At 35.8% G+C, this 26,486-nt stretch overlaps 1 protein-coding gene across 1 annotated transcript in view; it reads left to right on the top strand.

Moving 5' to 3' along the window:
* Positions 1–26,486, top strand: part of TFEC (transcription factor EC) — a gene marked incomplete at its 5' end in the record, with an annotated part of 69,943 nt that overhangs the window by 17,894 nt on the left and 25,563 nt on the right. Inside the window, 2 exon segments of the mRNA XM_083859834.1 lie at positions 13,776–14,027; positions 16,651–16,746. Of these exon segments, the coding sequence (XP_083715960.1) occupies positions 13,776–14,027; positions 16,651–16,746 (348 nt within the window).

Here is a 26,486-nt window from a genome sequence, read left to right as displayed (position 1 = left end):
GTAAGTCTCCCCAGTTATGTACTGGAAATGGTGTTTTGTGGTGTGGAATATTCTTTTGGCTATTTCATGTCATCTGTCTTTCCTGGACATACTCCCTCCCAACTTCTTGTGCAGCTCCTCACTGCAGAGCATAAGACACTGAAAACTCCCTGACTTAGAGTAGCTACTACTTAGCAACAACTAAAACATCTGTGTATTATCAACATTATCCTCATACTACATACAAAACACAGCACTGTACCAGATACTGAGAAAAAAATGATCTCAGCTGTAGCTAGGACACTACTTTTATTCTACTTATTTTCTTATCAAGGTCTTTATTTTTGCCCTGAAGTATTATGGTTAGGAGTAGAAGGAGGTCCAAAATACCTTTTAAGTAGAAAGTGATCTTAATGTTTTTCTATTGCTTTGTGTTATTAGCTTTTATTAAGGCCTATTTTTTTTTTCTGCTTACATTATCAGCTTAATCTAGACAGTCTAAATTTTCCATTTTTAATTGGTTCATAGTGTTTTCCTCTTTTGTATTTGTATTAAACCCGGTTCTTGTTTTGTGGCTACTCATCCTGTGTCAGCACATCCTCTTCTTCCAGCTACTCTGAACATTGCCTCAAAGCTTTCCAGTAAATAGAAGGATAGTGCCATCTGCAAATCTCAGGTGACTTGAGTGTTCTTCAGTGATACTATTAGACTTTGTTTCTCATTCAAGGTTTACAGTGGCTTACAGGTGAAAAGGGGTTTGCTGACATAACTGAAAAGGACCTTTTAATTTACCTTGTTAAATGTAAATGTCCACTGAACTGCACTATAAATGTTTTTGAAGAGAGAAAATCTACAATAATTTAAAATGTATATTTGGAAGTGAATATGAAACTTTAGTAGTCTACACAAAAATCTTGCTTCAAGAATTTAAAATGTAGGTTAAATTTGCTGGGCTGGTGACTCATGGATTAATGTGACAATCTATATTCTTCTGCTAGAAATCCAGCTGTGAGGAGGAACAACAGAAATTTTACACTTCAGTTGTAATCTTTAGAGAGGGATACTCATGCCTAATAAAGGGATCATCCTGACTAACTGTGGGCTGTGCACTCATGCATGCGTGGTCAAAGAAGGAGTAAAAAGGAAAGAAAATCTCAGACACCAGCATAGCTATAGTTTGAAGCCATGTTTACCTATGCTGTACTTTGCTGTGTTTGTTTTCTGTAAGAAAACCTTCCTCACTCTGACAAGCACTTATTTGTCTATTAATTGAGTGGGATGGTCCTGAGGGTCATTAATTTAATGATAAAATCTGAACTTGAGTGAAAAAAATTAATATTACCAAAATTTAACTTAGGTATAAGCTCTGCATCCAGCTAACGAAAATGTGATGAGCCTGAGTAAATCTCAGTGAATTGTGTTATTAAACTACTTTGAGACAATGCTGAATAAACTGTGATTGTGAACTGGGTTGAGAATAACCCTAGTGTTTGATGTTGAAGATAATTATCTCATTCCAGATTACAATAACAAAAGACTACAATAGGAAGAATTCTGTTTCACAAAGCATTTAGGCTTTGTGGGCTTTTGAATATCAACAGTGATGACAGAATGAAAAAAAAGATTGAAGCAAACTGCTAACATGGCCATACTGTTATTCTATTTATTTCTTCTAGCACATATTCTTCAGTTAATAACGCATTTAAGACACAGATAGGAAGTTTCTTTCCCTAGAAGTTTGTATCATTTCTTCTTCCTTAACTGAAATTCCAGCCAGAGTTAAGGAAATGCCCTTATGAACCATTCCTCCTTTCTTCCCCTCAAACTGACTGGATATACATAGACATACATTATTCATAGCCAGATTTGTACTAGTCTCTTCTATGTTTGGGTACCCAGGCTCTGGGGTGTTGCTGTTGTGCAGAGGTGATAAAACTGATAGAAGCCCAGGCACTGCAGGTAGGTGATGATGCTGGTCAATCAATATTTCTGTATTTTTAGCTTTCTGATGAAAATCAGGCTAATTGATTCATACTTGATTTTGTGCCTGTGATGGAATCATGGTTATATCTGCCAGCTTCTTAAGCCAGACCACAGAGACTAACGTTTGCCTTCTCTCTGTAATATGGCCTACTGATTATGCTGCAAAATGCTAATTAACTCACTTGATAATTAAATAAATTTGTTAATACTAGTAAACTCACTTACTAAATCTTAGCATTAACATTCACAGCACACCATTTTGTTGCAGGGCAAACACTGTGACATTTTCCTGCTGAAAGTTCTGTGGCAAAATACTAGACGACTCTTTATTAGAGGAGCTATCATTATTAAATATTCTTTCTTTCAACTAAAAATATTTCACACAGATACATAGATATCACAATAATTTTTCTAGACAAGTAACAACTTCTTTTTAAGTTGTACATTCCTTTCCACATTAGGATCATTTAATTTGAAAGACTTCTTCTGTACAATACAGCTTATAAATAATGCTCTTAATAATGGCTTACCAGTAGTAAGCTTTAATTCCATATTCACACAGAACTCTCATTTAAACTGAGTGGGAATTTCTCTTGATTAAGCCCAGTAAAATCAATCATCTTTTGTTAATTAATGTTTTTATTTGGTGGCTATTAGTTGGAAACTGTTAAGTAGTTTGAGCTTAGCCTAATATCACTCCTCCAACTCCTATTCTATAGTGTCTACTGAGTGCAAAAAGGTTTGTTGAATCTAAATTGAGGTAGAAATGCTATAGAATGCAACTCTTAACACTGAAGCACCTGTGCTTGTTTCTGCTAGGCTGACTTTTGATTCTGTCTATGGTGTTTTTACAACAGTTCTGTAGTTCTAAGGTTCTAAGTTGTTTTTTTTTAAGGCTGATTCAGAATGTAATGGCTGAATTTTGATCTGTTGCATGTTAGACATGGTATTAACATTTTATCTTTTTTTTTTTTTTTTTTTTTTTTTTTTTTTTTTTTTTTTTTACTTATTTAGTTAGTGCTGAATGGAACATATTGTGAACTAAGATTAGTTTCAATACACATCAAAAGGCAAGACTGCTTTCTCAGTTCAGTACTGAAAGTATAAATTATGCTATTTTTATGAGCTTTCCTGTCAACTGCAGAGTACAGCAAAACTTAAATGTTTGGAGCTTTGCATGCTATAAGTGCTCCCTGAATAAATTTTTTACTTGCCTTGTCTTCAACAGATGCTCATCAGTGTTAGTCTGAAATGCATGTTTTCTGACTCAAACATACAAAATTATAGTTCAGAAAATAGTCCTTAAAATCAGTTACAAATTTTTAAGTGAACGTTTATTTTCATGATTATTTCTGGTAATATTAGGTGGTTTTTTCACTTTCAGCTAAGCTCTTTATTCAACTCTTATTTTTAGGAATAGTGACAAACACAAATTCTTTGAAGTTATTAAAATATTTCAAGGGCCACTTGCTTAATGCATTGTAAATCCACTGCTACTACTCTCAGTCCATTAGTGGAAGTGTGTTGCCAGAAGAGTACGCAGTTTTCTAGCTGATGTTCAGGTAAGGAAGGTAATATTTGCTAATCCTATAAATAGCATGTCAGAGGCATCATTGGGGCATGAAGACACTCAGACTCATTGCCACTTACAGCCAGAAAACATAATTGGACACAAAATAGGCCAGGTAGATTTTTAAAAACTGCTCTTACCAGCTGATTTTTTTTTTTTTTTTTCTCATATATCTATCCCATTCCTTTTTTTGATGGAAACATCACCTACTGCTGTCAGCTAACCCAATCTACTGGCTTTGTATGAAAGCACACTCTGTGGCCAGATCCTAAGATGGCTCAAAATGATATTGCTGCCTTGACTTCACAAAAATCGTGTTGTGAAGGTGAACTTAAGATGCCTATTTTGAAAGCTTCTCCCCTTGTCCTCTTTATCATTCTGAGGAAATAGAAATAGAAAGCACATTTCTCAGACTGAAGCTAGTTTTGCCTGTGCCTTTACAGAAGCTAAAACCCTTCCCAGTCTTAAAATATCTTGTCCAACAGATTAGCCTCCCTGAGGTGACTGTCTCACCAAATCTCCTCACGGTACTGGTTTTATTTCCTCTGTTCTTGCAGTGCATGGCCTGGGGGGTGCACATTTCCTTACAGTTTGTTTTCAAAATGAGGGAGGCCTGAAACACACAAAAAAGGGGTAGTAACAAGCAGTGCTGTCGTCTGGTGGTGAAATTGTTACCACTTTTAACAAACTGACCCTGCTTTCCAGCCAATAGGCTTCTTTTTCTTTTTTTGAGGGTGTTGTTGTAGTCCCCTTGGCATGAATTCATGAACGACGATGACATTCACGAATCTTCCATATCACAAACAGGCAAACCCAGTGATCCAAAATCATTAAACTTTTTAAACTTTATTTTTGTGGAGGAATAGCACACCGGAGGTAGGTTTACTGTCAGGCTTTGAAATTTTCTTCAGCTTGCACTGCCAAAATGATGGAGTCCAAAGGAATGAGGAAGTAGGAACAAAAAGACACCCCTCCCTCAGATATATATTCAAATGTGAAAGTACTGTTTTCTACTCTCACAGTTTTACCATCAGTGATTTTCTGCTGCGTTATAGTTGATGTCCATATCTTTACATACCAGGAAAATACACCTTTTAGATCTAGCTTTGAGGATTGTTTTGCTGGATGTAACTGAACAAGAAGGATATTATTGCCATCCCTTTATCTCAAATGATACAGTGTCTGCTCACCTGGGGAGCCAGAGAAAGTATACAGCAAACAATGACAAAATTGTTACTTCGTGATCCTTCTTCATACTTTTTAAGGCTGACTCCTTTCTGAGTTCTCTTAACCTTTAAAGTGAGATGAAATTGAAAAAAATATAGTTGCCACATAAAAAAAAAAAAATAGAAATCAAAGAACAAACCAAAATATTTTGAAATTATTGTTATACATAAATGTAGTACACATACCAACTGCATTTATCTAATGTCAGACCTTTATTAAAAACTTTACATGGATGGATAACAAAACAGACTATATGGGTGTTCATAATACAGTCATCTTTTGTCTTCACTGAGTCCTTTCAATGGAAGTTAAATGGTTAAAAATGCTGAAATTAAAATATGAGCTTTTGAACCTGCAAGAATTTTTGTTATTGTATATTAGCCTTATATGTTATATGTGTTATATGTTATGTGTTATATGAGTCCTATATTTTGGAGTAGATTTCTTTTGTAGATATATGACACCTACCAGAAAATCTGGAACTGCTGTATAAAATACATCATTTTGGTTACAGGTTTCCCATCCTGATATAATTGTAATTTCTATGAGTCTGTGCTAGCAATTGGAGTTGACAAATACAGAACTTTTACTGTTGCTATTTTGTTTCTCCTGCAAGGACTGAACAACCCACACTGATGGAAATTAACTGACACTAACATTTTTAATTCCAAAGGAGATGATTATGCTTTCTATATTCAAAACTGATTTTCCTTGGATCTGTTTGTGGTACACTCTTCTCCATTTAATAGAGACCTGGTAGCTGACCTAATTTGAATAACTTCTGGAGACAGGGATAAGTAGTTAAATAATGGTATCAGGACCTAGCTCTTTAAATGTAGCTACCCATACAAAATTTTCCTTACATTCTCGAATTGCAATAGTCATATTCAATGTTCTGTAATAACACCAACAATAAAGAGGAACTGGAACAGCAAAGATTTATTATATTCACAGATTTCATGAATCAGTGAGAGCATGGACAGGGTCACTGTGCAGAGTCAAAGTAAGGATATTAGCTGGGGTTCCTTAATTTGATTGTGAACCATTGTTATGCTTGTGTGGCCTATTACCTGTAGTGGTGGGTTTTATTCACAGTTTAGATTTTCAGCTTAAATTCCAAGTTAAATCAAAGGGATGGTTTTACAAAAATACTTCCTGTAGTTTGCTTTGCTTAACTTTATAAGATGTTTTTATAGTGGAATGTTAAAAACTTGATTCTTTTCTACCAGTGAGGACCACAAAGTCATCGAGACTCATTGTTATTTTGAAACATGACAATCTGGCCTTAAGACCTTAGGGATCCTTTCTTCAGAAGTCAAGCTGATGATGGATAAGGAGATATCAGGGCTGTGTGTATCTTAACTGCAGGGGTTCAATTAAGAAGCCAAGAGTGTCTCAGGCACACGGGTGCAAATGGAAGTGCTGTCTTTGATAACATCTCTGTACTTGCTCATTGCAGGTAGTTGGTTTCCCCCAACTCATTTCTGATTGCACGAGGAGGTTAGCACAGAGAACTGAGCTCCATCAGTGTTCAGTGAGGGCTAGAGAATACCACAATGGGGAAATGTTATCAAAATCCCAGTGCCTGCACTGGGATTTGTCATGAAAGGGTTAGTTGTAAGATGTAGCTTCTATTAGCCACAGTCCTGAGAGCTCTGCTGCCTTTCTCCTGAGAGAAACACTGTTCTGCTGCCTATGCTGTGCAAAGAAAGTTTTCTAACCAAGCACTGATTTCTCAAAAGTCCGTTTTGCAGTTGTTTTGCTCCCACATTCCTCTTTCTTTTCACAATACTTGGAAGTGTGATGGAGAGTTTCCAATTACTCCCACTCTACCCCACATTTATCAGCTATTTTTAGATACTGAAATACCAAAATACACAAGAAGTGGTCATTGTTGAAGACATGGTCTTTGTCAATGAACTTTTAAATGTTTCTTCTTCAGTCCCTTCACCCTTGAAAGAATATTCACAAGTTCCTGATGAATATGATGTCAAAGGTTAAATAAGATGAAAAATAGTGCATTAGAGTCACATGAGAATTTTTTCTTAACTTGAAAGCTACTGCAAGGCACCAACTAAACCCAGCTTAAAATTTCCAGACTAGATGCCTTTTGTATTCTTTCTTCATGCATATTAATGGGAAGGTCTCATCTAGTCAGATCAAAGTTCCTATAGGAAAAATATTCACATTTAAAATTAATTACCATGTTTAGCTTAAGTAATTAATTGGCATAATCACACATGCTTTTATGAACTAAACATTAAAGTGAACAGCTACAGTATTTGGTGATAGTCTTTAGGATAGAACAGAAGTGTATAATTCCTAAGTTAAATTGAATTTTCATTTTATTATGAAATAATTTTACAAATAGTCTTTCCTCAAAAAGTTTAATAAAGAGAGCAGGAGAAACAAACAACTGATATTCATTTGTAATAGATGTTAAAAAGGATTATTTCATAACTCAAAATGCTTTTTTCCCCTAACCCTTAAAATACATTTGAAAGTCCTCAGATACAGAGCAAAAATAGTCTGTGTTGTGACTGTGTTTCTTATCTTAAAATGGAATTAAAATTTCTGGGTACTTATGGAACATTTTAATAATTAAGATTGGATAATTAAATGCTTATTTTCTAGTACAGTGGCTGAAAAGAACATGAAGGCCCATCACTCATTTGCAGAGAGGTGTTGTGTTCAGGATTGATGATAAATGATGCAATCCTATCAGGGTGAAAAATTTTTCTTCAAAAGCTATTAAAAACACTGAAAAAAATTACTATCCAGCACAAATGGCAAACTTCAGCAAAGTCTGCTGAGTTCTGTCCAGTATACTGAGATCATCTTTGAGCATATTATTTTGTAGCAGAGATTTAAGCATTTATTAAATTCAGAGTGAATTTACATCTAAGGTTGCTATTCAAATAGTCAGCTCTCAGGTCCAAAACCCCATAGAATCTAAATGCAGCAAGAGTTATTATACCCCTCATTCTAATTCCTCTAAAATCATGGCCTTTTGTATTGCATTCAGTTATTACCTTAGTGCTCAGCTTTGAGTCCAAAAATATGTCTGATAAAAGTATATCTTGGATTTGGATACTCTGTTTCTCGCAGAAAGTCATAGATCCTGTGCTTGAAGAAAACAATAGTTAGAGTACTTCCTTTTGAGTGCTTCACTGTTTATGCACACAATTTCTGCTATGTCTCACTTCACCTTGTGGCTAGTGGGTCTTAACATGCTTTCTGTGCTAGCTTTCACATTCAGCAGGTCCTATGAATTTCACAATTTTTTTTCACAAGCTGACAACAAGAACATAACTGATCTTTAAGCTTTCATTGTAACACTCTTTTTCTCAGTCTTCAATTACTTCCATAGTTCTTTTCTATATACTTTCTATTTTTCAACAGTGTTTCAAAAATACTTAGGGTAGAAATATTTTTAGGCTTCCATTATTGGTCTCTCCTGAGCCACAAATAAAAGCAGAGTAAAGCCAAGCTCCTATTCACTATCTTCTTTATGCCCCTTCTTCCTATACCATCAGTGGGACACTCCGGCTGAGTTGCTGGCTTGTTATGACCCCAAATTCTTTACAGACTCATTGCTTCAGGTGTTTACTTTATTGTTGCATCCTGTATTGCTTCCTCCAGTATATGCAGATTTGTATTACTCTGACTGGGAACACTAGTCTAAAAATATTTATGCTTTTTAGTTTATTTTTCATTAGTCCCAAATCACTGATGGTAAAATTGAGTAATACAAGACTGAACAGCCCCTCTTTCTGATGCCAATACCTTGCTGATCACTCTCTTATGCATGTTCGTTAGCCAATGCTTAATCCAGTTAAAACACACTCTATTGATACTGTGCAGTGCTATTTTTTTAATTAGAATATAGAGTGATACTAAGTCAAAAGGCACACAAAAGTTGAAGTGTATTATACCTACATCGTTACCTTTGGCAACCTAACTTAAAATCTCATCAAAGAGCAGAAGTAGATTTGTTTGACAAGGCTTATTTTGCACAGAACTGTGTTGACTAGCATTAATTATATTCCTATCTTTTAATAATTTATTAATTGAATATCTTTTCAGTTTTTCTATTATTTCTCTCGGGAATGATGTTGGGCTGAGAAGCCTGGGAATACAGATGTCACCTACGTGCTCTTAGTAGAACACCAAGAAAGACGTAGCACTGGAATATCAGTGGCATTGTTCATTCCTTCTTTAGGTCCCCTAAATATGTATTTTTTCTTAATTTTAACATGCTATATATTCTTTTACTAGCAGAAGAAAAATTCCATCAGCAAATTGTAAAGTAAAACAGTTTATGTAAATAAACTATTGAAAGTCTAGCTATGCCATTGTGCAGTGTATTAGAAATGAAAGCAAACTTAGTGTGAATATGGGAAAAGATGTTACACAACTGTACTTCAGTGTTACAACATGATGATGTGTGCTCAAATTAGAAAGAGCAATTGCAGAAGTCTGAATATTCATCTGTAATTCTGAAAGGCTGTTATGTTCTTGTTCCCAAAACTGGCTTGTCAGTGAGATATAAAATAGAAATAGGTACAGTCAGTTTCCTGTGCATTGGGATCTTTTTCTGGATTACAAAGTCCATATCAAAGTTTTCATTTCTGTTTTAGCTTTGTGGAACTGGTGGAGTTATAGTATTTGCGTTTTTCTTGGATGCTTTTGAGTCCTGTCATGCTTGAAGTTTCTGATTCTGAGTAGACTTTAAATTAATTGTGTTTAGGAAAGCCAGATATTAAACAAAAGCAGTAGCTAGAAGGAAGTGGATAATCTATTAACTGCTGGATTTTATGCTGTCCTTCATTCCTCAAATAATCTAGGATAATTAATATTTAAAATACATGGCTACAGCTATGCAAGAGAATGTCTGGGAGGAGAACCAGCCCTTCATCTGCACAAATTCATTCCCTTGTAACATTTTGCATGTGTGATCTCAGGAGCGCTTGGCAGGAAGGGCCAGGTAAGGGACTATACTACTAGAGCAGATGGGCTAGAGCAGATATACCAGTGGAACAACACTATATCCTGGACTATGTTTGAGGTTTGTCTGAGCCAGAGTCTGGACCATAAGGTGGTCACTGAGTGCCTATTTTTTGCTAGAGATTCCTAGAAATCATCTATACCAACAAGCAAGGTCATCCATCTCACAAAACAATAGGATGGCAGAGAAACATTTAATAGAAAATGGTCTGCTGAGAGCTAGAATCAATGTTTTATCAAATCACACTGCTTAATTTTTGTCAGAGATGAGAATCTAGGTTCCACAGATGTATCAGATTATTGGATGCACTATCCCGAAAGCCATTTCAGGGTTTTCCTTCATGCTTTTCTGCTTTAAACAAAGGATTAAATATTCACTGGCCTACAGAGACAAAAAAAGATGGCTCTATATTCAGACTGTTGTGGCAGTAAAAGGTACATCAGCATCAACACCTGAATCTTAAAATTCCACATAGGCTCTGGTAAAATATTGTCACAGATTATGGGAATTCCTCAAAAGAATGTAAATTGAAAAAATTAGTTTTCCAGCACTGCTGGACGATACCATAATAGGATTACTGGGAAAATAAAAATTCTTCTACTCAGGAAAATGTTTTTTCCTCTGTATTTTGGGGTTTTTTTTGAGAAGGATTGTGTTTTGTGGATCTAAAATATGTGCATTAAGGTCTCTAAGCATCTAATCTCTATGCAGCACGTTGATATTGATTATTTTACTTTATGTTAGATTACTTTATGTGGAACTGATCTTTCAGGTCTTTTGCTTTTTGCATTTATTTCACTGAACTTCTAACCTGACACCATCCTTTTTTCACCAGACTTGATAATGGTTATCCAGTCTCTGTATGTGGACTATAAATTCATATTTCCCTGTCTGTTTTTAGATTTCTTTTGGTTCTTCAGGTTCTCAGGGCTTTGTCCAGAAAACTGTTGAAAATCTACAGGAATGGAGATTCCACAGCCTCTCAGGGCAACATGTGCCAGTGCTTAACTGCTCCTCATGCATCATTAAAATGAAGCTCAAAATCAAGTCCAAGTTTAACATTTGTAATTCTGTCAATACTTACTTAAAAGAGTTAAAGTCATCTGCATTATTCAGAAAATCTAAGTTGAAACTTACTTTCATACCACTGATAAAAGATAACAGAAGTCATGCAACATCCCAATGGGGAATAAATCAGTCATACTTGGAATGAGACGCTGGACTATCTGGTTTTATAAAATTATGAGGATTTGAGTTTTTACTCCTAGTTCACAAATATTACATGTGCAGTTTTAAAAATAAGTTCTATGTTTAGAGAGCTTGACTTGCAATCTCAATATTCATTTCTCATAATATGAATTTCCCCTCTTGTCCTCCTTCTTTTATTGTATATGTAACAATATGATTACAAAAATAGATTTCCCATTCTGCTTTGTCTTTACATTGTGGTTTGATTTTAAAAAGTTCTTTACTTTAGCAGCGAGTAATAAGACTTATTTAGAATATATAAAGATGACAATCAGGACATAGATCCATTTTTAACCTCAAAAATTCTGCTTTGTCATGGTTGTAATGGGTCCAGTAAAGGGGTGGAGAGGTTTTCAAAACTGCAGTAACATACGTCCTGTCAGCAAAGCTTTAATTCTTTTTCTGCCTGTTTAAGTTCAGGACAGGATATAATCACTGAAGGGTTATAATACTAAATAAGCACTTTTGATAAGCTATTTTTTATCTCATCAGTAGTTAGCTGAACATCTTTCACAGATGGGAAATGTCTTTGCCCAGCGGGAAGACCCTGTGATGGTTCACTAAGAAAATAGGATGCACAGAGATTTTGGTCTGCCACTAGCAATCTGCGGCCCAGAGGAAAACAAAAGCAAGCCATTGACTTTTCAGCAGTTTTCTTGTAGCAGACCTCTAAAAATTTCTTGTTGAAAACAAATTCGAAACAAGGTGGTATAGATTTTGAACACAGCAATTTGAAAGTATACAATATTCTTGATTTTAAGCTTTGGATAGGCCTAAAAATTCCAAGGTGGAAATTCATTGCTTGTTACAAAGGGTTCATCATCTTCATTTTAGGTAAAAATTAGGAGAGGGGAAATAGAGTAAATGCACTTGTCACCTATGTGTTGATCCCACTCTCAATTATGTCACATAAAGAATCTGTGTTTTCAAAGCTGTTGGTTGCAGATTTCTACACTTCTGGAAAGAGATCTTCATGGGTTTGGTACTCCAGGGCTCTGGGTAGTGATCATTTTGTGTGTATTCAGTCACACAAAGTGGAATCCAGCATAATCATGAATTGTCCATGGATGCTTCTGAATGAGCAACAGAAAGTGAGGGTACACAGAGAATCCCTGCTCCAGCCATCCAATGGGGAGTATTTGCTTTTCTTATATACATATTTCTTTTATATATTTATATATTTTCTTTTATATATTTGATTTTGCCCCAAAATAGTACCATGGTTAATCTGATATGCAATAGATTTAATTGGATTATCATGGAAATGCTTGAGTATCTAATTTTCAAAATGAGTTTAAGTATGAAGGACTAAATAGAAGCCTAAGTATCTGAATTATTTTTTATGATTTCACATGTATCCTTACACATGATAAATCAGCTTAAACTAACAGTGCATTGTGCAATTTCTAAAACTAACAAAAAATTCTAAAACAAATAATGATGTAAGTAAATCCTGAATACACATGCAATTTTTGCAACCTTATATATTATGCATACCTTCCTAACACAAACCAGGGGAAAATCCAAACAGTGTATTTAAGATTTTATATCAATATTGTAATGGAATATTATTTATTAACTTTGGGGCTTACATCAAAATAATTAATCTCATATTCATTTCTGCATGGCTTAGTCTTTTTTATATGAATGGAAAATTAGTTTAAAGAAACATAATTAAAAATATACTATAATGATTAAAAATAAAGTAGGTACTGCAATATCATACAAAAATATAACTTCTTCAAATGCAAACTGCTTTTATGGCTATCTCTGCTTATGAATTTTAGGGGGATAAAAAAGAGGTCTGCTTAAATGACTAAATTCTTTTGAGCAAAAAGTCTTCAAAGCAAGTCTTGCTATTATTTAACAAATATTAATCATGCTTACACAGAGGCCACTTGAGAAAAAATTATTACAAGACATTTGTGACCAATCATGCCATAGGAAGAGAGGAGAGCCAGAGGGCTGAAATGACAGAAAGGTTTGTGTATGCAGTGCTCCTCTGGTAGCCAAATTGCGGGAATGTGACATTGATCTGAAATGGAAGCTGTTTGAAGTAGCAACGGTTAATCTCTGTAATCAAAGGATGGCTCAAAATCTTAATCAGCCATTTTAGCATGACCACTCAGTTTATGAAGGGAAATCCACTAAAAAAGTGATCTGTCCTCAGGAGGCACTTCAAGAAGTCTGTGCAGTTTGTGGATAGTGAGCAGCTGTTCAGGGCTATAGCTTGGACTCTAATGCAAAAGTACAGCAATGCCTCATTCAAGTGACTGTACTTATTACAAGGTGAGGTGGTGTCTTGAGGTGTGAATGAATGTCTGCTGCTGTTGATATTATTTTAAATTGGTTGGATGATATTTCTCTTTGTGCATTTATCTACTCTTTCATGTACAAAAGAGTCAATATTTATTTTAGAGTACATATATGCATGTAGATTTGAATGCAGTAATCTCAAGAGAGATCACTTTTAATTGAGAAAAATGTGTAGCATTTCTCTAGTCTTTTCTCAGGATCATGGTTATCTTTTCTAATTCTGTTTTTCTTTATAATTATTCAGTGTCTGTTCAGCTGTGTAAAGAGAAAATGGTAAACAAATAAAAAATGTTTTAGTGTGCAAAACTGAAAAAAGCATTGATAATTCTATCCAGGTGTTATTCAAGCTGAATCTATTGTTTTGAAGTATTTCTAAGTGAGAGTATGTATAAATGCTGATACAAGCAACTTGAAACTTCAGCAATTATTTCCATTCCTTCCCAGGTACAAACACACTTGGAAAATCAGTCCAGATACCACATACAGCAGAGCCAGAGGCACCAGGTGAAGCAGTACCTGACCCTTGATACCAAGCTGTCCAGCCAGACCCTCTCCCTGTCCCACTCCCACACAATCCAGCCTGTGGGGGTGACCTCCATCCTCCGGAACGGACACATGCCTCCCGTGAGCAGCATTGGCACCCCGGAGAGCCCTGTCACCAAGCTGCTGGCCCTGGGAGGCGAGCACGAAAATGCGGTAGGGCGGAGCTCGGGAAGGGAAAGGGGAACTGGGCTTTGTCTGCTTCTACAAAAATGTTACATGTACATGACCCACCTTGGACTAGAAGTGGGCAAGAGGTGCCTTTCTTAACTTTCAAGGGGCCTTTTGTAATGGCACTTGCTTTCTGTATCCTTTTGAATTATGTGGGTTATTCCCTTGTGTGCCTGTGAATAGCTTACTGCAGGATCAAGCTTTTAGACAGCTGCAGATAAAATGTACTGTTGCATCTTTATATATATGCATCATATCTTGCTGTAAGTTTTCTGAATATGTGCTTTGCAAAGAAAACCACATTTTTTTCAGATGGGAGTTTTTTCTGCCTAAAGGTATTAACCTAGCTGCATAAAAAAAGTTAAATACTGATTACCTTCAATATATAACGGAAAAATCACTCATTCATTTTCAGTTACCTGCTATATTTTTATATGGGTTATCTTGAGTAGATTGGCAAAGCTATGCTAACTTTAGTGCCACCATCGATTTTAATAGAGGTACAGCTATAATACAAAATCAGATTCTTAGCCAGGCTGAGATGTAGGTCATTATGGCTTTTAATACTTCAATAGATTTCTAAAGAGACTGTTTATTAGGTAAAAGGGGAATTCCTACAGAAATGAGAAATGGTGATGCTGTATCATGTCTTGGACTTTAATAGAACAGAAGAATCTTACAAATACACCATGACTCATTTGAGCATTTGGATGTTACGTAGCTAAGCATGAGGGAGCTCATAAAACTTCCTGGAGAGTTCATCTGGGGCCTCTCCGTTCCTTCTGCATTGACAACTGACATTTTAAGCCAGGTTTATGGATTACTGGAGATACTTTAAAATGCTATATTAAATGTCCTTTGTGGACACTTATGTGACCACCTCCATGCTGGCAAAGTGCAGTGTGCTGGAACTGTTCTCAGGCATTTTGGGTCTATCAGGAGCCTGCCCTTGGACCACTCTCTGTCCTGGTGAAGAGTTGGAGGGTGATAGCTGGCACTGGCAAGATCCTGGCAGCTTTGCAATGATTTGGGTAATCTCATCGCAGACCCAGGGGGATGACTGTCTCAGTGTAATTTCTTAATGTGGGTGTGCCCAGTGGTTGAGAGTAGGCTAGTTATATTAGTAAATAATACAGAGCCAACACCCAGGTTGGTGCAGTAAATGGCACTCCTGCATGTTGCTTAATTGTCAGCATTTCTTTATATCTTTTTGGCCTTGATGGTGCTTTCCTAGATAAGTCTGGGCCCAAATCCTGGCACAGTACTTCTCTGGTTTTAGAGAGGTGGAGGAATGCACGTGTGAGCTGTGCTGGGCTATGTGGCCTAAAATTCTGCATTGAAAGATCCTATGTCTGTGTTGATGCCTTGGGAAAGCTGACCTGGAACAGAGATCAGACAGAGCTAAGAGAATAAAGGCGGTATTTATTAAAAGGCCTTTAAGGATACACTGTGGTAGCACAAGAGCCTGGCCAGTGCTACACCCATGACGGACCCAAGATGGTCACAAAATGGATGACCGGTCACGAGGTCTCACACTTCTATAAGTTTTGGTTCATTTTCGTATTGGGTTTGATAGTCTAATTACAGGTTCAGATTATGAACTCCCATCCTTCTTATTTTCTCTCTTCAGTCCACTGTTGTTTATTCTTTTTGGCGTGAAAACTTGTAACAGTTGTCCTTGGTCTACATCTGGAAAAGGATTGTTTTGTCTACCTACTCTGTGTAGGTAGACTTCTTTCTGTGAAGAGAGCTGACTAACACTTAATATGAGGCTCAGAACTACACCAGTAGGCAGTACAGAATCTGAAAAACATGAAAACTAAAACTTAAGGCATAATTTGGATACTTTTGTTGCGCAGGACCATCTATGATTCCTTCAGCTCCCAAAAGCTGCAGATAGTAGAGTAAAAGTGACATGCTTATCATGAGATCCCTCCCAAAATTATATTGTGGATGGAACCAGACCATAATTGTCATTGAAAACTCATCTTGTACTTTGTCCAAATCTATATATAAGTTTTCAAAATATTCATTGTTTCATCCCAAGTATTTATTGAGCTATTCCATCTGCCTCCATAGTTTTTGGCTCAATTTAGATCAAAAGTGAGACCAGAAGGCTGTCTGGAAAAGTATCCAGTGTACTGCTAAACAAAACAACCTCTACCTGCCGAAGAGGGCAGCATGTAACACCAAATCTTGAATGACTCATACAGGTGCAGAACCACAGGCTCCTTTCATTCTTCCTGCACCAATGCAGCAATGCACTCTTGATATGACACATTTGATCAAGATGACAGGTCACAGTTACAGCTTAACAATGCACTCCTGTCATCTGATCATGGTGCTGCAGTAAGGGGTTAAAATAGGGGTGTGGGCTGTTTTTTAAGAGAAAGATGTATCTTGCTAAACCACAACTGCCTTCACAAAAAATTAAAAAAATGTGAATATTGTATAGAAGTGTTTGAATTGTTTGAATTTTAAGACATAAACTTCTGAAATTCAGTTTTATTGCTGTAATAGATATTCAAGATTAATTCCTCTGTATTTTAAAAATAACTTTTTTCCATTATTATTTGTAGTGATTTCTCTTAAAATATTATTTTATCAGATGGAAGAAGTTATTGAAGACATAATCAATATGGAATCAAATTTTAATGATGAAGGGATAGGTTGTTCTGAAACTCCTTTACTAATGCAAAGAACTGTAAGTATTTTGTCGAACTTCATTTTACTTTTTTATACTAGAAAACTTCTTTGAGTGATTCAAGCACATCATGGTTCGGAGACTAAGAAATAGTATCAGTGGACTGTTCTCCTTTCTCTTCAGTTGATTGCTTTTTGTCAATAAATATTACAGAAAAAGGCACCAATGTGGTGAGACACAGTTATTTTAAGTGGTCTGAATGGTATTTGGGGCTCTAGCCCAGCAAAATATCTCATGCATAACCCATTGGAGTTACTAATTTATGTGCAGTGCTAAAAATAATAAGGATAAAAAGTCTCTGGACCCTAGAAGGCCTTTTAAAGCCTTGCTTAAAGATCCTTCTACCTCAACTAGAAAAAAAGTCAAAACTTCCCCATGTAATAGTTTCTAAGGTACAGTGGTTTCTCCAGTGTCTTACCCTGAAGCAAGGCTCTAGTTCCGGATTTTCATACAGACAAGTTGCATTTAGTTTAATAATTTCAAGGACAAATAAGAGGAATGTGATTTCTTCACAAGAATTAATGTAACAAACTTCAATTTTATGATGTCTTTTTGTGAATAAATGTGAGAGGACTAACAAAGGCTATTTATGTTTCCATATATGTTACATAATTGAAGATGAAGGATGGAGCTTTTCTGGACACAACAACACATAGAGTGTTATTATTAATGAAAGTAACAAATTTTACAGATAATACATTTTGGTGTACAAATGTATTTTCAGTAATATATACCAAATGTATTTAGAGTAATACATTTTACAGTAATGCTCTTTACAGAAGGATATATGGTGTCCTCTCTACCCTAACTAATGTCCAGAACTGTTTGTCCTCAGGGCTTTAAACTGTACACTGATAAAGGGGAACTTCACCCTGATGAAGGCAGAAGGATTTTTCACAGGCTTTGACAATCTACCAAGTGCACCTCAGAATACAGTCAGGTGCTTGCTCTTTATTGCCCTCTGGAGGAACACCTGTTTCTGACTTACAGAACTTCATTGGCTCCAAAAATACCTTAGGAGACAAGATCTCTACTCTTCTATGTTGCCCGCTATACAGTCCAGCATTAATGCCAATTAACATTTCCTTGAACACCTGATATTTGCAGGCCAACTAGAGAACTAATGCAGCTGGACTGATTTACACATATCTCAGTATAAAACATAGCAAAGAAATGTTCCCTGGGGAGTGAATTAATATTTTGGCTCAAATTAATGTGAGGCAGGGGAGGATAATTTCAGGTATGACAGCATGCCATGGTGATGAGAGGCATGAATTCTGGGTTTTGGGTTGAAGTCATACTCCCTCAAAACCTTTTAAAACTGCATGATGTTAATCTATGCTAATTCCAGGTTCATTAGCCTTTATCTTCAGCCTTGAAGGACATTTGTCTCTGAAGTTTATTGATGAGGAAGGAAATATGTGATGTCTTTTAGACCTTGATGTTATTGTGCTTGCAAAGATTTGGGACTCTTGAAGTGCTTCTAGGACAAGCAATAATATTTGGATTTTCATTTGTGCTGAAGAAATCAGCAGGCTGCTAGGTGAGCCAAGGAGCAGCACTCATTTCCAAATCTCTTTGTTCAATACTGTGGCAAAATAAAGCCTGCTTTCAACAAGGCATGCAAACTGCATCAGTGTGAGGAAATTGAGCAGTGTCTCTGCTTCTTCTGTCTTCTCTTTTAGCATTGTGTACTTCAAAAATATACCTAAGAATTAGATATATGGAAATGATCTCAGGCATTTAGCTCATGCCACTTGGTTTTATGCCATCTTTCAGGCAACATCCTAAATCTGCCAGCAAAGTTTTGGTCATAAGATGTTCAATAGAGAAAGATAGAGACACAGGGATAAAATATATTTTTATATACAATTTTTCATTATCATGTTAAACATAATGATATCTCTTTATCTGAGCCAAACGTGTATGCATTACAAGAGTATTAGACTAGGAGGCATGATCAAGATTGAGAGAACATCTAATTTCCCTGAGCTGATGTGCTGGGTTTGTGCTGTACTTCATCAAGAACCCATAGTAGCTCTGACATCTGCCCAAGGTACCTTGCTCTGGTGGCTGACACAAACATAGAATAAGTGAGATTATAAGTGAGACTGAGTTGCGTCTGTACCTGGCTGATTTTGCATTGGATTTCTCTTCAAAATTCTCCAGCATAATGCCTAAATATTTCTAGAATTTTTTCTTAGACTTTACTTGCTTGCGATTGTCTTGATTTTGCAAATTGTGCAGAGTAGTCTCCAAAATTCTGAAATGGACTGACTTTTCAGAATGTGGTAAAAGGTTCTGGTGTTTTGTCAGTGAAATCTTTTCTTGAAAAAAACAATTTCATGATCCTATTTTCCTGTCTCAGTCTTCACAATGGACAGTGGCTGAGTAACCTTTCTATTTTTTACAGTGCAACCTGTTCCTTGTTGCAGTGAACTAATATTTGCTTTAGCTAAATACACCCATGTACCATTTTAATGGCACATTAAATGAAGACATTGAATTCTGTGAGACCACTCATGTGAATAATTGCTCAAAGGCTCATTGTCTGACCCTGAATTAATGAATTACAGTTATGTATTAGTAGAATCAGAGAAGTGAAAATAAGAACATTCCTCCATCCTCATTAAAATAATTACAGCTTCTGAGAAGTGGATTATCTGGCTTTTGTTGTGTTTGGATCCAAATTTATAATTTCATGAAACTGTCTAGTTTTGGGTGGTCACTTAAGAATTGCTCAAACTAGGGAATTTTCTGGCTGTGTTTCTATTGCTTTTCAGAGTACCCTAATGGTGGAAACATACTTTTTATAACAATTTTTTAGAAGTTCGATAAATTGTAAGACTAGGTCCTCCCTACATGCAAGAGGTCTTGATTCTTCTGAAAGAATTTGTAAATTTGTAAACTAAATTATATCTTTGTTCATAAATCATAGCTGAAATTAAATAATAACTATTCTTATGAACTATCATTTAATGACAACTGTTTGCTCATTGTGGTGAAGGTAAGATTTAATAAAAAAAATCCTTGAAGATGGCTCCAATTTAAAGTAATTTTTCCTTGCTATAATTTAGTTTCATGAAATTTTTATTAACAGACAGCAAAGTGCTTATTTATTATAAGAAAATATTTTTTCTCTGATTATTATATTAGGAGCAAAAGGTTTGTTCCTTACCTTATAAGAATCACTTAAAAAATTGAAATGAATAATATATGAGTGAGTTTTAAAGCTGAACTACTGTCATGTAGGTCAGATATGGTGACAGATATTTCAAAACTAAATACTTTTCATTTTTATCAGTTCATTCTTATTCAAAATCCTTACAGTGTATTTAACATTCTGTAGTGAATTTGAAGTATATTAGTACTTCCAGATGTTCAGAACATGGGAAGAATAGATGTTTAGGTCTGTTAATGCAAAGTTGATATTACACCTCCATTAATAGTTTAGCAGTAAAAAGCTCTGCTGTACATTGCTTTTAATATCAGCAAAGAGAGAAATTGAAGAAAACATATTAAAGCAGATGTGGAGACCATTAATCACAGTGAAGAGAGCAAAGAGCAGAGTTAAAAAAATAGGATCTCTGTGCTTTTCAGGGTGTGATTTAACAGAGTGTGATCTTATGAATCACTTCTTTGTACTATATGTTGTTTTGTTTTGATGACATAAATATACAGCCTTAGGACTCACCAGTAAACCCAGTAATCTAGCAACAACAATGGAGATTCGTGTGAAAACAGTTGGCAATTTAGCAGTACTTTCATTCAGAAATAACTGTTCCAGTCCAGATAATCACTGTACAACAGGGATAATGCTCTCTATTTGACATGCAGTCCACTAAAACTTAAGTCAAAAGCATTAGGAGATTGACTGGAATGATTGATTGGAATGAGAATTAAGTGAGAGAAGTTAATGTTTTGCAATGGCATGGGCCTCTATTGCACAGACCTGGGTGGGATGAGCAAGAAAAATAATTTAATCTTGTGAACATTTTCAAGGATTCTAAGTTGTCTATTTTTCAGAAAACATGAGCTTTCAACACTATTTTTGTAGAAGCCTGGGGAGAGAGGCTCTTTAGCAGTTAGATGACAATGAGAACTAAGAAGTAGTTGCACAGCAATGTTTCAGGCAGAGCACTACCATGAAATTGGATTTCAAAAAGTCACCCGGAGAGGCCCAGCTGCTGTTATGTTGAATCGGTTCAGCTCCATGTTGCTGAAGTAGTGGAGTAGTCAATACTGAATGACTAAACTAAATGGAGCAGTTCCTTTCAGATTGCTTGGAAGAAAATTGAAAGCTTCTTCACGGAAAACCTTTTCATTGACTATTTTTCCATGTCCAGTACCAAATAAGCCCAAGAAAAAAAAAAGTTTCTATGTTGATGTAGGAAGAAATTCTTTACTGTAAGAGTGGTGAGACACTGGAACAGGCTGCCCAGGGAAGTTGTGAATGCCCCAACCCCAGCAGTTTTCAAAGCCTGGCTGATTTAGGCCTTGAGCAACTTGGGTTGGTGAGAGGTTTCCCTGCCCATGGCAGGGAGGGTTGGGACAATATTGTATTTAAGGTCCATACCAACACATTAACATTCTATGATACTATGATTTATTTGTAATAAATGAGCAATTAATTTGTAATTGATTTATAATTTATTTGTAATATTTAAGTAATGTTTTCTTTAACTATCCCCTTAAATGACTTTAGCAGCAAGAATGTTGCGAGAAGAGGAATGAAACCACTACCAGAGAAGAGAAGCCAAAGCACCTGGGCATCCTGGAAGTCAGGGGTTGTGCCAGCTGTGAGCTGGGGAAACAGTTGGGCAGGGGAAAGGTGGCAATACTCTGTAAAGGTGGTGTCTTGAAATGGGTCACCTCTTCAGGGATATTCTGAGCCTTCACTGCTTCACTTTCATGACTTCATTTTGTATACCCATAGTTCACTATTTTTCTAAGACTGGGAGCTACTGTCTGTTTCCAATCTGCTTGGGAGTCAAGTCAGGGGGATTGCTGCATCTCTGCCACTCTTGCAGGAAAAGAGCTTGTGGAGAAAATCCTCAGCCGCTGCACGGCTTGCTTATATTTGGCTTGCTCCTTTGGCATTTGGAAAAAAATCTTGTGTTGTACAAATACATAGTAGAAGTTAGATCAGGACAGGACAGATAGATGTTTTCCTTCTTTAATTTTTATGATTCTATTAACTACAGCTGGTATAAAGTTCTGATTAACTCTGCATTTGATTTTAGGGAGACTATTAGTAAAAGCATAGTTCACTCTGCAAAATCTCACTGATATTACAAGGTTTTTGAGGTCACACTTTCTCATCAAAATATTAATAATTTGTTTTTGTATTAAATATTTGTTAAATATTGATGGTGACCATCTGGATGGATTGCAAAAGCTGCTGTCTGTCCCATTGTCAGAAATCATAGAGAAGGAAGAAATTCAAGTAGGTATACTCCAAAGTATTTAATTCAATAAGTGCTGCAATTATTCAGTCATGAAGTAAATCTAGCTTTCCATTAGAGGTGCATATAACATTGCTGATCTAGGCAGCCCCCTGCTGCATAATCATGAGTATTTTTTATTTAGTGAATACTGATGTAATTTGGCAACCCTTATAAGTTGATAAAATCTGCTGAAGTTCAAAACCATTTTAAAGAAGGGGCCAGAGTAAACATTAACAACCTCATTTGCTTAGGTTGGCTAACTTGAAAAGGCTGCATAACATCAATGAAAATGCTTTGTCAATCACATTCTACACTAGATTAGTCTTAAAGTCCAAGGAAGAATCAAAGTTCACCTAAGTATATAAACTTCTGTCTAGCACTCTCTGGTATCATTTACAAGTTTAATGAAAAAGAAAAATGAAGGAGAAGGAACAGTCAGTAGCTATTGAAGAAATAATAGAGGCCTCAAAAATAAAACTGGTGAGCAAATATTTTCTTTGTCTTCCTTCAATATTATAAAACTGTTAGGTAGGAAATTGTGTCTTTCAGTTGCTTCAGTTACAAAAAAACCTAACTATGAAAAGCACAAATCAGAACTCCTCAGGCCTGTTCCCTGTAGCTAGAAGTAGGTTTTGTTTTCACTGCCACTGTAGTTTTGAATGTCATATGAATGTCATATGAATGTCATATGAATGTCAGATGAAGGTTTCCTTTCATTTCACACAATTTATTAGTTTGAGCTGGTGTTGCTTGTGAAATAATAGTAAAATAGCTAACAGATCTGTCATTTAATTGGCATCTTTGGTTTTCAGAAGCTGAGGTTTAGTGGACAGTACTCTCATGACTTAATTTCCAGCTGCAAGTTGGATGGTGACATTATCAGAGCATCACTTCACTTCTGGACTGTGTCTGTTAATTTTATGACCAGAAAAGACAAAAAAAGCTAAAACGGTACAATGAAAAGGTGGTAATCAAAAGACCATATGCATCTTGCAAAGGGTTGCTTCTCCAGAAAATTCCTTTTCTTGGTCATATTTGATCAGACATTCATCTAGAAAATGGACTTCTATGTATATGATCAGGGCAGAAATGTACTATGACTGGAATATGAAGAGAGTTCATTTTTCTCTGATGAATAATGAACCATCTTGATGATCATTATTGGAAGATAAAAAATGAACCAGTTTTCATGCATAATATATAATATCTGATATATCTGAACATTAAGTACTGTGTTGGGGATTGTGTAATTATGAAACATGTTAAAGATAAATATAGAGGGAGATACAATTTATTCAGATGAAAACAAATCCAGGAAGGATAGGATTTTCTTCTAGTCTCTTCACATAATAAAAAGAGAAACTGGAACATTTTTGAATCGCTATTGCTGAAGACTTTATGTATTCAAATATAAGTATTTTGTATTGCAATTACAAAAAGACCAAGAAAATTTAGCTGTAAAGGGGATCTTCTAGATTCTGATAACAGTATACTACAACTTCTTTCGCAATTGATTGTGCAAATAAAAAGGATAATGTGGCTTATGTTCAACTTTCTTCAAGCAGCACACCAATTGAAAAAGAAAGCTGAACTCTAGTCTTTCAAGAGCAGTACTTGTATTGACAAGATTATGTATCCTGTCTGCAATAAAGCTGAAAAGATGAAAAGTCACAATTTATTAAAACACACACTGAAGATACAAGAACTGCCTCAGTTTTACCCTTGCCAGAACCTGCAAGCACCCATTATACTAAGTATTGTTATTTAGAAAATGGGTTTGCAAATATGTGTTAATATACATTTATTTATCAACTCACTATTTGGTCCAATTCAGTGCACATTTTGACATCAATCTGTGAACTTGAAAGATTGAAAAAAGTTTTGGTTACTTGTCATGAATAAATTGTAAAGGAATGACAAACAATTAGCTGTGTTTCTATGTTTGGTACCCGAGTAACATAAACACAAACTTTTACAAGATATGTAAAATGAATTGTGGACACAATTCCATATTGAGATTTTTGCATCTGGGATGCATATATGGTATAATAATGTATACATTTTGCAAAATTTCTACTTTTGCATTTTCTTTTTTTTCTTTAGTTACAATGAATAAGGAAGAAACACATTGAACTAGATGAGTGTCAAAATTTTTTGTGACTAAGAAGGAGAAGTAGCCTCATTTTGCAAAACAACTGTTCTTTGAAGTGTTGCTATAAATTAAGCTTGTGAAAACATGATTTAGCTGAGATATAGTTAGGGGGGAAATGATAACATGTTGCACTAATCTTTTGTTTTAGATGCAGTCTGAGCAAGTACCAATTTTTACCAAGAACCAAAACAAAGTTTCTCTTGCAGCTGCTGTACTCAACCTTTCAGGTTAGGCAGCCACATAGTTTCTCTCTTCTTGTGACAAGTGAAACAGCATGTGTTGTGGTCCCCTGTTAAGTTTGCCGAGTCTGCAGGTGCAGTACAGGCAAAATGACCATGTGTAATAGGGTCAAAGATCCTTAGAATGGTCTGTACCACACAGCAGCTGCTGTGGAAACATGCCATACGTTGTTACTGCAGGAAGCAGGCGCTCTTGGTGGGTTATTTGTCTGCAGTTATTAACCCTGGAAAAAAGGGTAGCAAAGGAAGTTTCTGCTAGCAGGATTATTCCTGCAACTTGCTTCCCACTTGTCTCTTTTCGTGAGCACTTCTGATCCAGGCAGACTGGAGATGTGTGGTAGAGGCAGTCTGGTCCTGACCTCTGGCTTCTCTGGGGACATCTTGACCTTTCTAATCACACTTGGGCCTGTGAGGAGTGTGACTGTGAGGAGGTAAGCCCCTGGGAGAAATGGTAGCTGGATAACAGGACAGTCTATCCTGTTTTCTGTTTACAGGTTCCCCAAGGGAAAGCAGCCTAGCTGATGGACTGTTTTGACCTGTCAGGACAGTCCAGATACCTTTAATGAGGAGCTCTTGATATCCTAGGGTTTAGCCATTTTAGACAACTAGAACATGTCTGTGTCTGCTTTTTAAAGATATACAAACCCTCCATCATTCTTGAGCAGGGACATCCTTTAGGTGTATGGAGAGCTGTTTCCTACTGGAATTAATCTTTTTTAGCTAGTCCTGCATATCCAAGGTTTGCTGTAGACAACCTTATGTATGAACACATTTTAGTAAAATGCAGTACAAGTTATTTAGAAAGTAACTGAACAGAATTCCTTTCAGGCTAAGGAGCAAGTGAAAGAGTCAATAAAGTTTTTTTTTTTTTTAAATTTAAAATTAAAAGATAATAATGAAATGTACCAATAACTAATAATTGATCTCAGTTTACTTTATATTTTCATTAGTGATCTTGGTACAAAAAATGTATCTATGCTGACGAAATTTACTGAGGTAGCAAAAGTAAAAAGTATTGCCAATACAAAGAAGGATGAGGATATCATAGAGGAAGAATTATATGACTGTGATGACAGAATGGTCTAAATGGAAGGAATGTAATAGTACTGAGTGGAAGGTCATTCATTTAAATACTAATAACAGGAATGTCTGCAGTAAGCTGAGAACTCATTAACTGGGATGACAGAAAAAGATCTGGTTACATTAGTTGCTCAGAGGATAACTATAAGCCATCAAAATTATGAGACTGCATAAAGGAGATAAATATTATCTTCGTATCCATCATGAGACTGATGTCCAAGAGACATGAGGAAATATCCAGTGTGGGATTCACTGGGCACAAAACTCCTTGAATACTATAGGCACAAAAAAAACGTGTCCACCCTTCAGAAAAACTAATTCAAAGCAGGAAATGTATAGAGAGACTCTTAGGACATATCATTGCATGGGAAGTCTCTCTAAAGAATCATGGCCTGTCCAATTCAACAAAGCAAAAGCTTAAGAGAGCCATGTTTCACTCACAGTAGTCATGTGGGGATGTTAAACAATGACAAATGTGTTAGAGGAACACAAAACAAAATAAAATTTGTCTACAAACAGAAATAAAAAATATACTTTTTGGCAATAGTTTGCAATCATTCAACTTTTTTAACATACTCCAAGTAAAAATATTTGGGATGTGAAACCTAATTGATTTTAGACAGAGCATTATTGATTCATGAACTAGATTATATAATGATATGTTAAATGAAATCAATGTCCAGGAAATGTTTTCTAGTCCACGCTGGGCATTACCATTTTCAGCAGAAATCTTGAATTAAGAAAATTCTATTTGACTTTGGAGAAGGGTTGGGCTGTTGCTTTCTAGCTGTGCAACACTGATTATGATACAACCATGGTACT

The sequence above is a fragment of the Zosterops lateralis genome, assembly GCF_965231275.1.
Source record: "Zosterops lateralis genome assembly, chromosome: 4".
NCBI lineage: Eukaryota > Metazoa > Chordata > Aves > Passeriformes > Zosteropidae > Zosterops > Zosterops lateralis.
The sequence above is the reverse complement of the archived record's forward strand: the minus strand, read 5'-3'. Positions and strand labels throughout refer to the sequence as shown.